We start from the raw sequence: 16553 nt of genomic DNA on the forward strand, positions 1-16553 counted from the left end.
TGGAGGCTATATACAGGGTGTACCGGTACAGAGTCAATGTGGAGGCTATATACAGGGGGTACCGGTACAGAGTCAATGTGGAGGCTATATACAGGGGGTACCGGTACAGAGTCAATGTGGAGGCTATATACAGGGGGTACCGGTACAGAGTCAATGTGGAGGCTATATACAGGGGGGTACCGGTACAGAGTCAATGTGGAGGCTATATACAGGGGGTACCGGTACAGAGTCAATGTGGAGGCTATATACAGGGGGTACCGGTACAGAGTCAATGTGGAGGCTATATACAGGGGGTACCGGTACAGAGTCAATGTGGAGGCTATATACAGGGGGTACCGGTACAGAGTCAATGTGGAGGCTATATACAGGGGGTACCGGTACAGAGTCAATGTGGAGGCTATATACAGGGGGTACCGGTACAGAGTCAATGTGGAGGCTATATGCAGGGGGTACCGGTACAGAGTCAATGTGGAGGCTATATGCAGGGGGTACCGGTACAGAGTCAATGTGGAGGCTATATGCAGGGGGTACCGGTACAGAGTCAATGTGGAGGCTATATGCAGGGGGTACCGGTACAGAGTCAATGTGGAGGCTATATGCAGGGGGTAGCGGTACAGAGTCAATGTGGAGGCTATATGCAGGGGGTAGCGGTACAGAGTCAATGTGGAGGCTATATGCAGGGGGTACCGGTACAGAGTCAATGTGGAGGCTATATGCAGGGGGTACCGGTACAGAGTCAATGTGGAGGCTATATGCAGGGGGTACCGGTACAGAGTCAATGTGGAGGCTATATGCAGGGGGTACCGGTACAGAGTCAATGTGGAGGCTATATGCAGGGGGTACCGGTACAGAGTCAATGTGGAGGCTATATGCAGGGGGTACCGGTACAGAGTCAATGTGGAGGCTATATGCAGGGGGTACCGGTACAGAGTCAATGTGGAGGCTATATGCAGGGGGTACCGGTACAGAGTCAATGTGGAGGCTATATGCAGGGGGTACCGGTACAGAGTCAATGTGGAGGCTATATGCAGGGGGTACCGGTACAGAGTCAATGTGGAGGCTATATGCAGGGGGTACCGGTACAGAGTCAATGTGGAGGCTATATGCAGGGGGTACCGGTACAGAGTCAATGTGGAGGCTATATGCAGGGGGTACCGGTACAGAGTCAATGTGGAGGCTATATGCAGGGGGTACCGGTACAGAGTCAATGTGGAGGCTATATGCAGGGGGTACCGGTACAGAGTCAATGTGGAGGCTATATGCAGGGGGTACCGGTACAGAGTCAATGTGGAGGCTATATGCAGGGGGTACCGGTACAGAGTCAATGTGGAGGCTATATGCAGGGGGGTACCGGTACAGAGTCAATGTGGAGGCTATATGCAGGGGGTACCGGTACAGAGTCAATGTGGAGGCTATATGCAGGGGGTACCGGTACAGAGTCAATGTGGAGGCTATATGCAGGGGGTACCGGTACAGAGTCAATGTGGAGGCTATATGCAGGGGGTACCGGTACAGAGTCAATGTGGAGGCTATATGCAGGGGGTACCGGTACAGAGTCAATGTGGAGGCTATATGCAGGGGTACCGGTACAGAGTCAATGTGGAGGCTATATGCAGGGGGTACCGGTACAGAGTCAATGTGGAGGCTATATGCAGGGGGTACCGGTACAGAGTCAATGTGGAGGCTATATGCAGGGGGTACCGGTACAGAGTCAATGTGGAGGCTATATGCAGGGGGTACCGGTACAGAGTCAATGTGGAGGCTATATGCAGGGGGTACCGGTACAGAGTCAATGTGGAGGCTATATGCAGGGGGTACCGGTACAGAGTCAATGTGGAGGCTATATGCAGGGGGTACCGGTACAGAGTCAATGTGGAGGCTATATGCAGGGGGTACCGGTACAGAGTCAATGTGGAGGCTATATGCAGGGGGTACCGGTACAGAGTCAATGTGGAGGCTATATGCAGGGGGTACCGGTACAGAGTCAATGTGGAGGCTATATACAGGGGGAAGTCCAGCCAACCGTTAGAATCAGGATGCAGGGAAACAAAATGGAGGGCGCTATGGAAGCTGCAGTTTGATGAATAATATCACCATGATCAACAGCAGATGAAAGGTTGACTGAACAACCTGCTTCTTACTCATTTACATTTTAGTCATTTTAGCAGACGCTCTTATCCAGAGCGACTTACAGTAGTGAAGGCATACATTTCATAACATTTTTTTTTCTCCGTACTGGCCCCCCCCCGTGGGAATCGAACCCACAACCCTGGCGTCGCAACCACCATGCTCTACCAACTGAGCTACACATTCTGTTTCTGTAGAAAAAGACAACTTCAAATCTTATCTTCTTAACCAGGTCATCTGTTTTTTAGGAACGTTCCCTTGGAGAACCATCCAATAACTGAACATGTAGTTCATCTGGAACATTCTAATGAGAGTTTAAAAACATATTTCATTTCTAGTTGATGATGATGATAATGCTAGGAGATGATAATGCTAGGAGATGGTAATGCTAGGAGATGATAGGAGATGGTAATGCAATGCGATGGTAATGCTATGAGACGGTAATGCTATGCGATGGTAATGCTATGAGACGGTAATGCTATGAGATGATAGGAGATGATAATGCTAGGAGATGGTAATGCTAGGAGATGATAGGAGATGATAATGCTAGGAGATGGTAATGCTAGGAGATGATATGAGATGATAATGCTAGGATATGATAATGCTAGGAGATGGTAATGCTAGGAGATGGTAATGCTAGGAGATGATATGAAATGGTAATGCTAGGAGATGGTAATGCTAAGAGATGATATGAGATGATAATGCTAGGAGGTGGTAATGCTAGGAGGTGGTAATGCTAGGAGATGATATGAGATGATAATGCTAGGAGATGATAATGCTAGGAGATGATAGGAGATGGTAATGCTATGAGATGGTAATGCTAGGAGACGGTAATGCTAGGAGATGATATGAAATGGTAATGCTAGGAGATGATATGAAATGGTAATGCTAGGAGATGGTAATGCTAAGAGATGATAGGAGGTGATAATGCTAGGAGGTGATAATGCTAGGAGGTGGTAATGCTAGGAGATGATATGAGATGATAATGCTAGGAGATAATAATGCTAGGAGATGGTAATGCTAGGAGATGGTAATGCTAGGAGACGGTAATGCTAGGAGATGATATGAAATGGTAATGCTAGGAGATGATATGAAATGGTAATGCTAGGAGATGGTAATGCTAGGAGATGATATGAAATAGTAATGCTAGGAGATGGTAATGCTAAGAGATGCTAGGAGGTGGTAATGCTAGGAGGTGGTAATGCTAGGAGGTGGTAATGCTAGGAGGTGGTAATGCTAGGAGATGGTAATGCTAGGAGATTATATGAGATGATAATGATAGATGTAATGATAGATGGTAATGCTAGGAGATTATATGAGATGATAATGCTAGGAAATGGTAATGCTAGCAGATGATAATGCCTGCTAGGAGATGGTAATGCTAGGAGATGGTAATGTCAGGAGATGATAATGCCAATAGATGGTAATGCTAGGAGATGGTAATGCCAGGAGATGATAATGCCAATAGATGATAATGCTAGGAGATGGTAATGCCAGGAGATGATAATGCCAATAGATGGTAATGCTAGGAGATGGTAATGCCAGGAGATGGTAATGCCAGGAGATGATAATGCCAGGAGATGGTAATGCCAGGAGATGGTAATGCCAGGAGATGATAATGCCAGGAGATGGTAATGATGAAACTGTGGTCGTCTGTAGCCCAGTTGGTAGAGCATGGTTCTCTGCAACACCAGGATAGTGGGTTGGATTCCCGGGACCACCCAGACGTTAAATGTAACAGGACTCCTAAGTTGCTTTTACATATTTTCTGATAATGCTCGGTTATAATAAGTAATAATTTGTTTCTATCAGATTGCTCCTCCAGGGACACCGTACTTCTACGTGGAGCTGGACTCTGGAGAGAAGCTCTTCTACCGCATTCAGAGAAACTTCCCTCTGCAGTTTGGCAGGTATATACGCACGCACACACACCATGTATGATCTAACCTACAAACTAGCGATGTGAATCTTTCAAGGATAAAGCGTTACCTGTCTAACAGAATACAGAGGGTGCTCTCCAACATAATCCAGGTAGAATCAGGAATTCCCCAGGGCGTTACCTGTCTAACAGAATACAGAGGGTGCGCTTTAACCCTCTCCAACATAATCCAGGTAGAATCAGGAATTCCCCAGGGCGTTACCTGTCTAATGTTTCAATCTTTACTATTGAATTGCCATTGGCTTTGAGTAAAGCCAGAGTGTCTATGTGTGCTGGTGACTCAACACTAAACACGTCAGCTACTACAGCGACTGAAATGACTGCAACACTCAACAAAGAGCTGCAGTTAGTTTCAGAGTGGGTGGCAAGGAATAATTTAGCCCTAAATATTTCTAAAACTAAAAGCTTTGTATTTGGAACAAAACGCTCACTGAATCCTAAACGTCAACTAAATCTTGTAATGAATATTGTGGAAAATGAGCAAGTTGAGGAGACTAAACTAGTTGGAGTAACCCTGGATTGTAAACTGTCCTGGTCAAAACATATTGATGCAACAGTAGCTAAGATGGGGAGGAGTCTGTCCATAATAAAGCACTGCTCTGCCTTGTTAATAACACTATCAACAAGGCAGGTCCTACAGGCCCTAGTTTCTACCTTCTTAACAACACTATCAACAAGGCAGGTCCTACAGGCCCTAGTTTCTACCTTCTGAACTGCACTATCAACAAGGCAGGTCCTACAGGCCCTAGTTTCTACCTTCTTAACAACACTATCAACAAGGCAGGTCCTACAGGCCCTAGTTTCTGCCTTCTTAACAACACTATCAACAAGGCAGGTCCTACAGGCCCTAGTTTCAACCTTCTTAACAACACTATCAACAAGGCAGGTCCTACAGGCCCTAGTTTCTACCTTCTTAACAACACTATCAACAAGGCAGGTCCTACAGGCCCTAGTTTCAACCTTCTTAACAACACTATCAACAAGGCAGGTCCTACAGGCCCTAGTTTCTACCTTCTTAACAACACTATCAACAAGGCAGGGTCCTACAGGCCCTAGTTTCTACCTTAACAACACTATCAACAAGGCAGGTCCTACAGGCCCTAGTTTCTACCTTCTTAACAACACTATCAACAAGGCAGGTCCTACAGGCCCTAGTTTCTACCTTCTTAACAACACTATCAACAAGGCAGGTCCTACAGGCCCTAGTTTCTACCTTCTTAACAACACTATCAACAAGGCAGGTCCTACGGGCCCTAGTTTCTACCTTCCTAACAACACTATCAACAAGGCAGGTCCTACAGGCCCTAGTTTCTACCTTCTTAACAGCACTATCAACAAGGCAGGTCCTACAGGCCCTAGTTTCTACCTTCTTAACAACACTATCAACAAGGCAGGTCCTACAGGCCCTAGTTTCTACCTTCTTAACAACACTATCAACAAGGCAGGTCCTACGGGCCCTAGTTTCTACCTTCTTAACAGCACTATCAACAAGGCAGGTCCTACAGGCCCTAGTTTCTACCTTCTCAACAACACTATCAACAAGGCAGGTCCTACAGGCCCTAGTTTCTACCTTCTTAACAACACTATCAACAAGGCAGGTCCTACAGGCCCTAGTTTCTACCTTCTTAACAACACTATCAACAAGGCAGATACTTTATGGAACAGAGGGGACTGTGAAGAGACAGAGCGCACACGATAACATACACACACAATAATAATAAACCCCAGGAAGTGTAGCTGCTGCCTTGGCAGGAACTAATGGGGATCCATAATAAACCCCAGGAAGAGTAGCTGCTGCCTTGGCAGGAACTAATGGGGATCCATAATAAACCCCAGGAAGAGTAGCTGCTGTCTTGGCAGGAACTAATGGTGATCCATAATAAACCCCAGGAAGAGTAGCTGCTGCCTTGGCAGGAACTAATGGGGATCCATTATAAACCCCAGGAAGAGTAGCTGCTGCCTTGGCAGGAACTAATGGGGATCCATAATAAACCCCAGGAAGAGTAGCTGCTGCCTTGGCAGGAACTAATGGGGATCCATTATAAACCCCAGGAAGAGTAGCTGCTGCCTTGGCAGGAACTAATGGGGATCCATAATAAACCCCAGGAAGAGTAGCTGCTGCCTTGGCAGGAACTAATGGGGATCCATAATAAACCCCAGGAAGAGTAGCTGCTGCCTTGGCAGGAACTAATGGGGATCCATAATAAACCCCAGGAAGAGTAGCTGCTGCCTTGGCAGGAACTAATGGGGATCCATAATAAACCCCAGGAAGAGTAGCTGCTGCCTTGGCAGGAACTAATGGTTAAACATTTGATCCAGGGACTGATGCACTAGGATCTTAACCATTTGATCCAGGGACTGATGCACTAGGATCTTAACCATTTGATCCAGGGACTGATGCACTAGGATCTTAACCATTTGATTCAGGGACTGATGCACTAGGATCTTAACCATTTGATCCAGGGACTGATGCACTAGGATCTTAACCATTTGATCCAGGGACTGATGCACTAGGATCTTAACCATTTGATCCAGGGACTGATGCACTAGGATCTTAACCATTTGATCCAGGGACTGATGCACTAGGATCTTAACCATTTGATCCAGGGACTGATGCACTAGGATCTTAACCATTTGATCCAGGGACTGATGCACTAGGATCTTAACCATTTGATTCAGGGACTGATGCACTAGGATCTTAACCATTTGATCCAGGGACTGATGCACTAGGATCTTAACCATTTGATTCAGGGACTGATGCACTAGGATCTTAACCATTTGATTCAGGGACTGATGCACTAGGATCTTAACCATTTGATTCAGGGACTGATGCACTAGGATCTTAACCATTTGATCCAGGGACTGATGCACTAGGATCTTAACCATTTGATCCAGGGACTGATGCACTAGGATCTTAACCATTTGATCCAGGGACTGATGCACCAGGATCTTAACGATATGGGTGAATCATTCCAGCCCAACTGAAAACAGTTACTAGCGTGTGTCTCTGTGTGGTGCAGGGAGGTGTTGGCCAGCGAGTCGGTCCTGAACATCCCAGAGAGGGCGGACTGGAGAGGGTGTAAACAGACCCCAGAGGAAGAGGAGAGTCTGAGCAAACAGCTACGAGACGACTTCCAACCATACGACTTCGCTCTGGAAGACTGAACACCTTCACACACACTGTACCGTACAGTAGGGGTGTAATGGTATTCACACTACCGTACAGTAGGGGTGTAATGGTATTCATACTGAACCATACATTGTACCGTACAGTAGGGGTGTAATGGTATTCACACTACCGTACAGTAGGGGTGTAATGGTATTCACACTGAACCATACATTGTACCGTACAGTAGGGGTGTAATGGTATTCACACTACCGTACAGTAGGGGTGGAATGGTATTCACACTGAACCATACATTGTACCGTACAGTAGGGGTGTAATGATATTCACACTGAACCGTACACTGTACCGTACAGTAGGGGTGTAATGGTATTCACACTGAACCGTACACTGTACCGTACAGTAGGGGTGTAATGGTATTCACACTGAACCATACACTGTACCGTACAGTAGGGGTGTGATAGTATTCAATCTGAACCATACATTGTACCGTACAGTAGGGGTGTAATGGTATTCACACTACCGTACAGTAGGGGTGTAATGGTATTCACACTGAACCATACATTGTACCGTACAGTAGGGGTGTAATGGTATTCATACTGAACCATACATTGTACCGTACAGTAGGGGTGTAATGGTATTCACACTGAACCATACATTGTACCGTACAGTAGGGGTGTAATGGTATTCACACTGAACCATACATTGTACCGTACAGTAGGGGTGTAATGGTATTCACACTGAACCATACACTGTACCGTACAGTAGGGGTGTGATAGTATTCAATCTGAACCATACATTGTAACGTACAGTAGGGGTGTAATGGTATTCACACTGAACCATACATTGTACCGTACAGTAGGGGTGTAATGGTATTCATACTGAACCATACATTGTACCGTACAGTAGGGGTGTAATGGTATTCACACTGAACCATACACTGTACCGTACAGTAGGGGTGTAATGGTATTCACATTGTACCGTACAGTAGGGGTGTAATGGTATTCACACTGAACCATACACTGTACCGTACAGTAGGGGTGTAATGGTATTCACACTGAACCATACACTGTACCGTACAGTAGGGGTGTAATGGTATTCATACTGAACCATACATTGTACCGTACAGTAGGGGTGTGATAGTATTCACACTGAACCATACACTGTACCGTACAGTAGGGGTGTGATAGTATTCAATCTGAACCATACATTGTACCGTACAGTAGGGGTGTAATGGTATTCACACTGAACCATACATTGTACCGTACAGTAGGGGTGTAATGGTATTCACACTGAACCATACATTGTACCGTACAGTAGGGGTGTAATGGTATTCACACTGAACCATACACTGTACCGTACAGTAGGGGTGTAATGGTATTCACACTGAACCATACATTGTACCGTACAGTAGGGGTGTGATAGTATTCATACTGAACCATACACTGTACCGTACAGTAGGGGTGTGATAGTATTCAATCTGAACCATACATTGTACCGTACAGTAGGGGTGTAATGGTATTCACACTGAACCATACATTGTACCGTACAGTAGGGGTGTAATGGTATTCATACTGAACCATACATTGTACCGTACAGTGTCCCTCCAACTAGTAATTTCTACTATCATTGTGAGCTTCCACTTCTCCCACCTGCTGACTTCACCTACTAAGGACATTTTCGGCAGTTAAATGCAACAAAACATTTATTCATAAATAGCAATCTGTGAATGTTTATTTTTTTTAAAAACTATAATTTGTTTAAAAGCGTGACAGCTGTATTTTTAGGTTGACGCAGCTTGTTGGCCGTTTTTAGCCAATCGGTGATTCTCAACCCAGTTCAAATCACATGACTAATCCCACCGGTATTTCTGACTCCCTGGTACACGGCCTCATGGTTACAAAACGCAGGGTCAGAGTGGAAACGTGAAACGGCCCAACATAACAGAGGCGGAGATCTTCCCTTCACTTCCTGCCTTTGGAGGCGGAGATCTTCCCTTCACTTCCTGCCTTTGGAGGCGGAGATCTTCCCTTCACTTCCTGCCTTCTCTCAGTTTTTTTTTTTACTTCAATCCAACCGTCTGAAATAGTTGTTTTCACAATGTGGAGATAAATCGGTGGCGTCGTTTTGGTCCCTGATTAAAAGCCTTTTTTTTTTTTGTATGTTTGTTTTTGAGTCTTGATTTTCTTTCCTACTCAAAGCTTTCCCAGAATGCTGTGTGTGTGTGTTCGTAGAGAGGATGGAAGTCTCTCTGGTGTTGGAGCTTCCTGATGAATCGTCCGCCTGTAGAGGCTCATCCTGACCAGCAGAGGGCAGCGTCTACTACACCAGGGGTATATTACTGAGGACTAGTTCACCAGGGGTATATTACTGACTAAGGACTAGTTCACCAGGGGTATATTACTAACTAAGGACTAGTTCACCAGGGGTATATTACTAAGGACTAGTTCACCAGGGGTATATTACTAAGGACTAGTTCACCAGGGGTATATTACTGACTAAGGACTAGTTCACCAGGGGTATATTACTGACTAAGGACTAGTTCACCAGGGGTATATTACTGAGGACTAGTTAACCAGGGGTATATTACTAACTAAGGACTAGTTCACCAGGGGTATATTACTAAGGACTAGTTCACCAGGGGTATATTACTAACTAAGGACTAGTTCACCAGGGGTATATTACTAACTAAGGACTAGTTCACCAGGGGTATATTACTAACTAAGGACTAGTTCACCAGGGGTATATTACTAACTAAGGACTAGTTCACCAGGGGTATATTACTAACTAAGGACTAGTTCACCAGGGGTATATTACTAACTAAGGACTAGTTCACCAGGGGTATATTACTAAGGACTAGTTCACCAGGGGTATATTACTAACTAAGGACTAGTTCACCAGGGGTATATTACTAAGGACTAGTTCACCAGGGGTATATTACTAACTAAGGACTAGTTTACCAGGGGTATATTACTAACTAAGGACTAGTTTACCAGGGGTATATTACTAACTAAGGACTAGTTCACCAGGGGTATATTACTAACTAAGGACTAGTTCACCAGGGGTATATTACTAACTAAGGACTAGTTCACCAGGGGTATATTACTAAGGACTAGTTCACCAGGGGTATATTACTAACTAAGGACTAGTTCACCAGGGGTATATTACTAACTAAGGACTAGTTCACCAGGGGTATATTATTAAGGACTAGTTCACCAGGGGTATATTACTAACTAAGGACTAGTTCACCAGGGGTATATTACTAAGGACTAGTTCACCAGGGGTATATTACTAACTAAGGACTAGTTCACCAGGGGTATATTACTGACTAAGGACTAGTTCACCAGGGGTATATTACTAACTAAGGACTAGTTCACCAGGGGTATATTACTAACTAAGGACTAGTTCACCAGGGGTATATTACTAACTAAGGACTAGTTCACCAGGGGTATATTACTAACTAAGGACTAGTTCACCAGGGGTATATTACTAACTAAGGACTAGTTCACCAGGGGTATATTACTAAGGACTAGTTCACCAGGGGTATATTACTAACTAAGGACTAGTTCACCAGGGGTATATTACTAAGGACTAGTTCACCAGGGGTATATTACTAACTAAGGACTAGTTCACCAGGGGTATATTACTAAGGACTAGTTCACCAGGGGTATATTACTAACTAAGGACTAGTTCACCAGGGGTATATTACTAACTAAGGACTAGTTCACCAGGGGTATATTACTAAGGACTAGTTCACCAGGGGTATATTACTAACTAAGGACTAGTTCACCAGGGGTATATTACTAAGGACTAGTTCACCAGGGGTATATTACTAACTAAGGACTAGTTCACCAGGGGTATATTACTGACTAAGGACTAGTTCACCAGGGGTATATTACTAACTAAGGACTAGTTCACCAGGGGTATATTACTAACTAAGGACTAGTTCACCAGGGGTATATTACTAACTAAGGACTAGTTCACCAGGGGTATATTACTAACTAAGGACTAGTTCACCAGGGGTATATTACTAACTAAGGACTAGTTCACCAGGGGTATATTACTAACTAAGGACTAGTTCACCAGGGGTATATTACTAACTAAGGACTAGTTCACCAGGGGTATATTACTAAGGACTAGTTCACCAGGGGTATATTACTAACTAAGGACTAGTTCACCAGGGGTATATTACTAACTAAGGACTAGTTCACCAGGGGTATATTACTAAGGACTAGTTCACCAGGGGTATATTACTGACTAAGGACTAGTTCACCAGGGGTATATTACTAAGGACTAGTTCACCAGGGGTATATTACTAACTAAGGACTAGTTCACCAGGGGTATATTACTAAGGACTAGTTCACCAGGGGTATATTACTAACTAAGGACTAGTTCACCAGGGGTATATTACTAAGGACTAGTTCACCAGGGGTATATTACTGACTAAGGACTAGTTCACCAGGGGTATATTACTAACTAAGGACTAGTTCACCAGGGGTATATTACTGACTAAGGACTAGTTCACCAGGGGTATATTACTAACTAAGGACTAGTTCACCAGGGGTATATTACTAACTAAGGACTAGTTCACCAGGGGTATATTACTAACTAATGACTAGTTCACCAGGGGTATATTACTAACTAAGGACTAGTTCACCAGGGGTATATTACTAACTAAGGACTAGTTCACCAGGGATATATTACTAACTAAGGACTAGTTCACCAGGGGTATATTACTAACTAAGGACTAGTTCACCAGGGGTATATTACTAAGGACTAGTTCACCAGGGGTATATTACTAAGGACTAGTTCACCAGGGGTATATTACTAACTAAGGACTAGTTCACCAGGGGTATATTACTAAGGACTAGTTCACCAGGGGTATATTACTGACTAAGGACTAGTTCACCAGGGGTATATTACTAAGGACTAGTTCACCAGGGGTATATTACTAAGGACTAGTTCACCAGGGGTATATTACTAACTAAGGACTAGTTCACCAGGGGTATATTACTAACTAAGGACTAGTTCACCAGGGGTATATTACTAACTAAGGACTAGTTCACCAGGGGTATATTACTAACTAAGGACTAGTTCACCAGGGGTATATTACTAACTAAGGACTAGTTCACCAGGGGTATATTACTAACTAAGGACTAGTTCACCAGGGGTATATTACTAACTAAGGACTAGTTCACCAGGGGTATATTACTAACTAAGGACTAGTTCACCAGGGGTATATTACTAACTAAGGACTAGTTCACCAGGGGTATATTAACTAAGGACTAGTTCACCAGGGGTATATTACTAACTAAGGACTAGTTCACCAGGGGTATATTACTAACTAAGGACTAGTTCACCAGGGGTATATTACTAACTAAGGACTAGTTCACCAGGGGTATATTACTAACTAAGGACTAGTTCACCAGGGGTATATTACTAACTAAGGACTAGTTCACCAGGGGTATATTACTAACTAAGGACTAGTTCACCAGGGGTATATTACTAACTAAGGACTAGTTCACCAGGGGTATATTACTAACTAAGGACTAGTTCACCAGGGGTATATTACTAACTAAGGACTAGTTCACCAGGGGTATATTACTAAGGACTAGTTCACCAGGGGTATATTACTAACTAAGGACTAGTTCACCAGGGGTATATTACTAAGGACTAGTTCACCAGGGGTATATTACTAACTAAGGACTAGTTCACCAGGGGGTATATTACTAACTAAGGACTAGTTCACCAGGGGTATATTACTAACTAAGGACTAGTTCACCAGGGGTATATTACTAACTAAGGACTAGTTCACCAGGGGTATATTACTAAGGACTAGTTCACCAGGGGTATATTACTAACTAAGGACTAGTTCACCAGGGGTATATTACTAAGGACTAGTTCACCAGGGGTATATTACTAAGGACTAGTTCACCAGGGGTATATTACTAACTAAGGACTAGTTCACCAGGGGTATATTACTAACTAAGGACTAGTTCACCAGGGGTATATTACTAACTAAGGACTAGTTCACCAGGGGTATATTACTAACTAAGGACTAGTTCACCAGGGGTATATTACTAACTAAGGACTAGTTCACCAGGGGTATATTACTGACTAAGGACTAGTTCACCAGGGGTATATTACTAACTAAGGACTAGTTCACCAGGGGTATATTACTAACTAAGGACTAGTTCACCAGGGGTATATTACTAACTAAGGACTAGTTCACCAGGGGTATATTACTAACTAAGGACTAGTTCACCAGGGGTATATTACTAACTAAGGACTAGTTCACCAGGGGTATATTACTAAGGACTAGTTCACCAGGGGTATATTACTAACTAAGGACTAGTTCACCAGGGGTATATTACTAAGGACTAGTTCACCAGGGGTATATTACTAACTAAGGACTAGTTCACCAGGGGTATATTACTAAGGACTAGTTCACCAGGGGTATATTACTAACTAAGGACTAGTTCACCAGGGGTATATTACTAACTAAGGACTAGTTCACCAGGGGTATATTACTAACTAAGGACTAGTTCACCAGGGGTATATTACTAACTAAGGACTAGTTCACCAGGGGTATATTACTAACTAAGGACTAGTTCACCAGGGGTATATTACTAACTAAGGACTAGTTCACCAGGGGTATATTACTAAGGACTAGTTCACCAGGGGTATATTACTAACTAAGGACTAGTTCACCAGGGGTATATTACTAAGGACTAGTTCACCAGGGGTATATTACTAACTAAGGACTAGTTCACCAGGGGTATATTACTAACTAAGGACTAGTTCACCAGGGGTATATTACTAACTAAGGACTAGTTAACCAGGGGTATATTACTGACTAAGGACTAGTTCACCAGGGGTATATTACTAACTAAGGACTAGTTCACCAGGGGTATATTACTAACTAAGGACTAGTTCACCAGGGGTATATTACTAACTAAGGACTAGTTAACCAGGGGTATATTACTGACTAAGGACTAGTTCACCAGGGGTATATTACTAACTAAGGACTAGTTCACCAGGGGTCTTTACTGACTAAGGACTAGTTAACCAGGGGTATATTACTAAGGACTAGTTCACCAGGGGTATATTACTAACTAAGGACTAGTTAACCAGGGGTATATTACTAACTAAGGACTAGTTCACCAGGGGTATATTACTAACTAAGGACTAGTTCACCAGGGGTATATTACTGACTAAGGACTAGTTCACCAGGGGTATATTACTAACTAAGGACTAGTTCACCAGGGGTATATTACTAACTAAGGACTAGTTCACCAGGGGTATATTACTAACTAAGGACTAGTTAACCAGGGGTATATTACTAACTAAGGACTAGTTAACCAGGGGCATATTACTAACTAAGGACTAGTTAACCAGGGGTATATTACTAACTAAGGACTAGTTAACCAGGGGTATATTACTAACTAAGGACTAGTTCACCAGGGGTATATTACTAACTAAGGACTAGTTCACCAGGGGTATATTACTGACTAAGGACTAGTTCACCAGGGGTATATTACTAACTAAGGACTAGTTAACCAGGGGTATATTACTAACTAAGGACTAGTTAACCAGGGGTATATTACTAACTAAGGACTAGTTAACCAGGGGTATATTACTAACTAAGGACTAGTTAACCAGGGGTATATTACTAACTAAGGACTAGTTCACCAGGGACATTGTTGCTGGTTGGCCATTTATTGGGATGAATATTGTTCTGGAGGCAGCTCTACTAGCTGTCTCAGCCACAGAATCTGATTTTAATCTTAACCTTCACCACACTGCTAACACTAGGCCTAAACTTAAACAAGCTCATTCTAGTTTAACTTTTTTTTTACGATATATCCATTTTTTTTGGACTTTGCGGCTGGTTTATCTATCGGAAATCGCTCAGCTCTTTCTCCAGGACAGAATGAATCCCAGTAAACGAGTCTTGTTGAACTAAACGACCTGACCGTGTGTTTGGTTTGTTGAGTTGAACAGAGACCGTTACAGAGAGTTGTTCCCCAGATCTAATCCCCACGTCAGTCACTCACAGTCCAACATCCATATTACTTTATTTTATTTGGCAATTCAAAGAAAATACACAACTTTTGTTCATCAAAATAGTTGCAGTAAAAATTTTATAAAATCTGTACTCTGCCGTAAAGTTGTTACAGTCCATGTCGCTGAACAAACAGGCAATATGAGGAGGAACATAGTCAGGTTTCTAAAGCAAATACAACAGATTACATTCTGCAAGATTTTAAGGCGTTTTGGTTCTATCAGTGATGAAACGATACACTGATCACAGTACATTAATGTTACACAGCCTGAAACCTCAGTACAGCTCCACACTTTCACAGGAGACTGAGTTTCCATCCAGGGTAGAGCTTTACTGGCTGGCTGGCTGGCTGGCTGGCTGGCTGGCAGGCTGGCTGGCTGGCTGACTAACTGGCTGACTGGCTGGCTGACTGGCTGGCTGGCTGGCTGGCTGACTGGCTGGCTGGCTGACTGGCTGACTGGCTGACTAACTGACTGGCTGGCTGACTGGCTGACTGACTGACTGGCTGACTAACTGGCTGACTGGCTGACTGGCTGGCTGGCTGGCTGACTAACTGACTGACTGACTGGCTGACTAACTGGCTGGCTGGCTGACTGGCTGACTGGCTGGCTGACTGGCTGACTAACTGACTGACTGGCTGGCTGACTGGCTGACTAACTGACTGACTGGCTGGCTGGCTGGCTGACTAACTGGCTGGCTGGCTGGCTGGCTGGCTGGCTGGCTGACTGGCTGGCTGGCTGAAAATGCTAACTAACCCTAATCCTAATGGCAGTACAAACCTAGTGAGCGTTTAACATCAATTGAGGACAGACACACAGATAAGTTAAGTGCACGGAAGGGCAGAGTCCGGGTCTACATGATGTCACGAGACCTTCTGATGGCGCAGCACAGCAGCATGCTGAAGATCATCCCAAAGATCTGGACAGAAGAGAAAGACATATCATTAGAGGACAAGAGGAAGGAGAGGAGAGGAGAGGAGGAGAGAGAGGAAGGAGAGGACAGAGGAGTGGAGGAGAGAGACGAAGGAGAGGACAGAGGAGAGGAGGAGAGAGAGGAAGGAGAGGAGAGAGACGAAGGAGAGGACAGAGGAGGAGAGAGAGGAAGGAGAGGAGAGGAAGGAGAGGAGAGGAGGAGAAAGGAGTGGAGAAGATGGAGAGGACAGAGGAGAGGAGGAGAGAGAGGAAGGAGAGGAGAGGAGAGAGGAAGGAGAGGACAGAGGAGTGGAGGAGAGAGGAAGGAGAGGAGTGGAGGAGATAGACGGAGGAGAGGAGGCAGGAGAGGAGGAGAGGAGTGGAGGA

The 16553-nt window shown here is 44.2% G+C and overlaps 2 protein-coding genes across 4 annotated transcripts in view; one reads left to right on the forward strand and one right to left on the reverse strand.

Moving 5' to 3' along the window:
• The window catches only part of LOC106592475 (CWF19-like protein 1), a 36276-nt gene extending 28482 nt beyond the window's left edge, over nt 1–7794 (forward strand). The window contains exons 13-15 of one of the 3 annotated variants that reach the window (XR_006763596.1): nt 3940–4037; nt 7087–7352; nt 7386–7794. Coding sequence is in view for 1 of the 3 variants with exons in the window: in XM_045712446.1 (XP_045568402.1) it covers nt 3940–4037; nt 7087–7231 (243 nt within the window). In the remaining 2 variants the exon portion in view is untranslated. Of the gene's footprint in view, nt 1–3939; nt 4038–7086 lie in introns of all 3 variants that reach the window. The other 2 variants (XR_006763597.1, XM_045712446.1) reach the window with 2 other exon arrangements.
• A 7457-nt stretch (nt 7795–15251) lies between these two features.
• The window catches only part of LOC123733099 (CD9 antigen-like), a 51752-nt gene continuing 50450 nt past the window's right edge, over nt 15252–16553 (reverse strand). Inside the window, 1 exon segment of the mRNA XM_045712444.1 lies at nt 15252–16173. Within this exon segment, the coding sequence (XP_045568400.1) occupies nt 16108–16173 (66 nt within the window). The 3' untranslated portion in view covers nt 15252–16107.

This window comes from Salmo salar, unplaced genomic scaffold (assembly GCF_905237065.1).
Source record: "Salmo salar unplaced genomic scaffold, Ssal_v3.1, whole genome shotgun sequence".
In the NCBI taxonomy this organism is placed as follows: domain Eukaryota; kingdom Metazoa; phylum Chordata; class Actinopteri; order Salmoniformes; family Salmonidae; genus Salmo; species Salmo salar.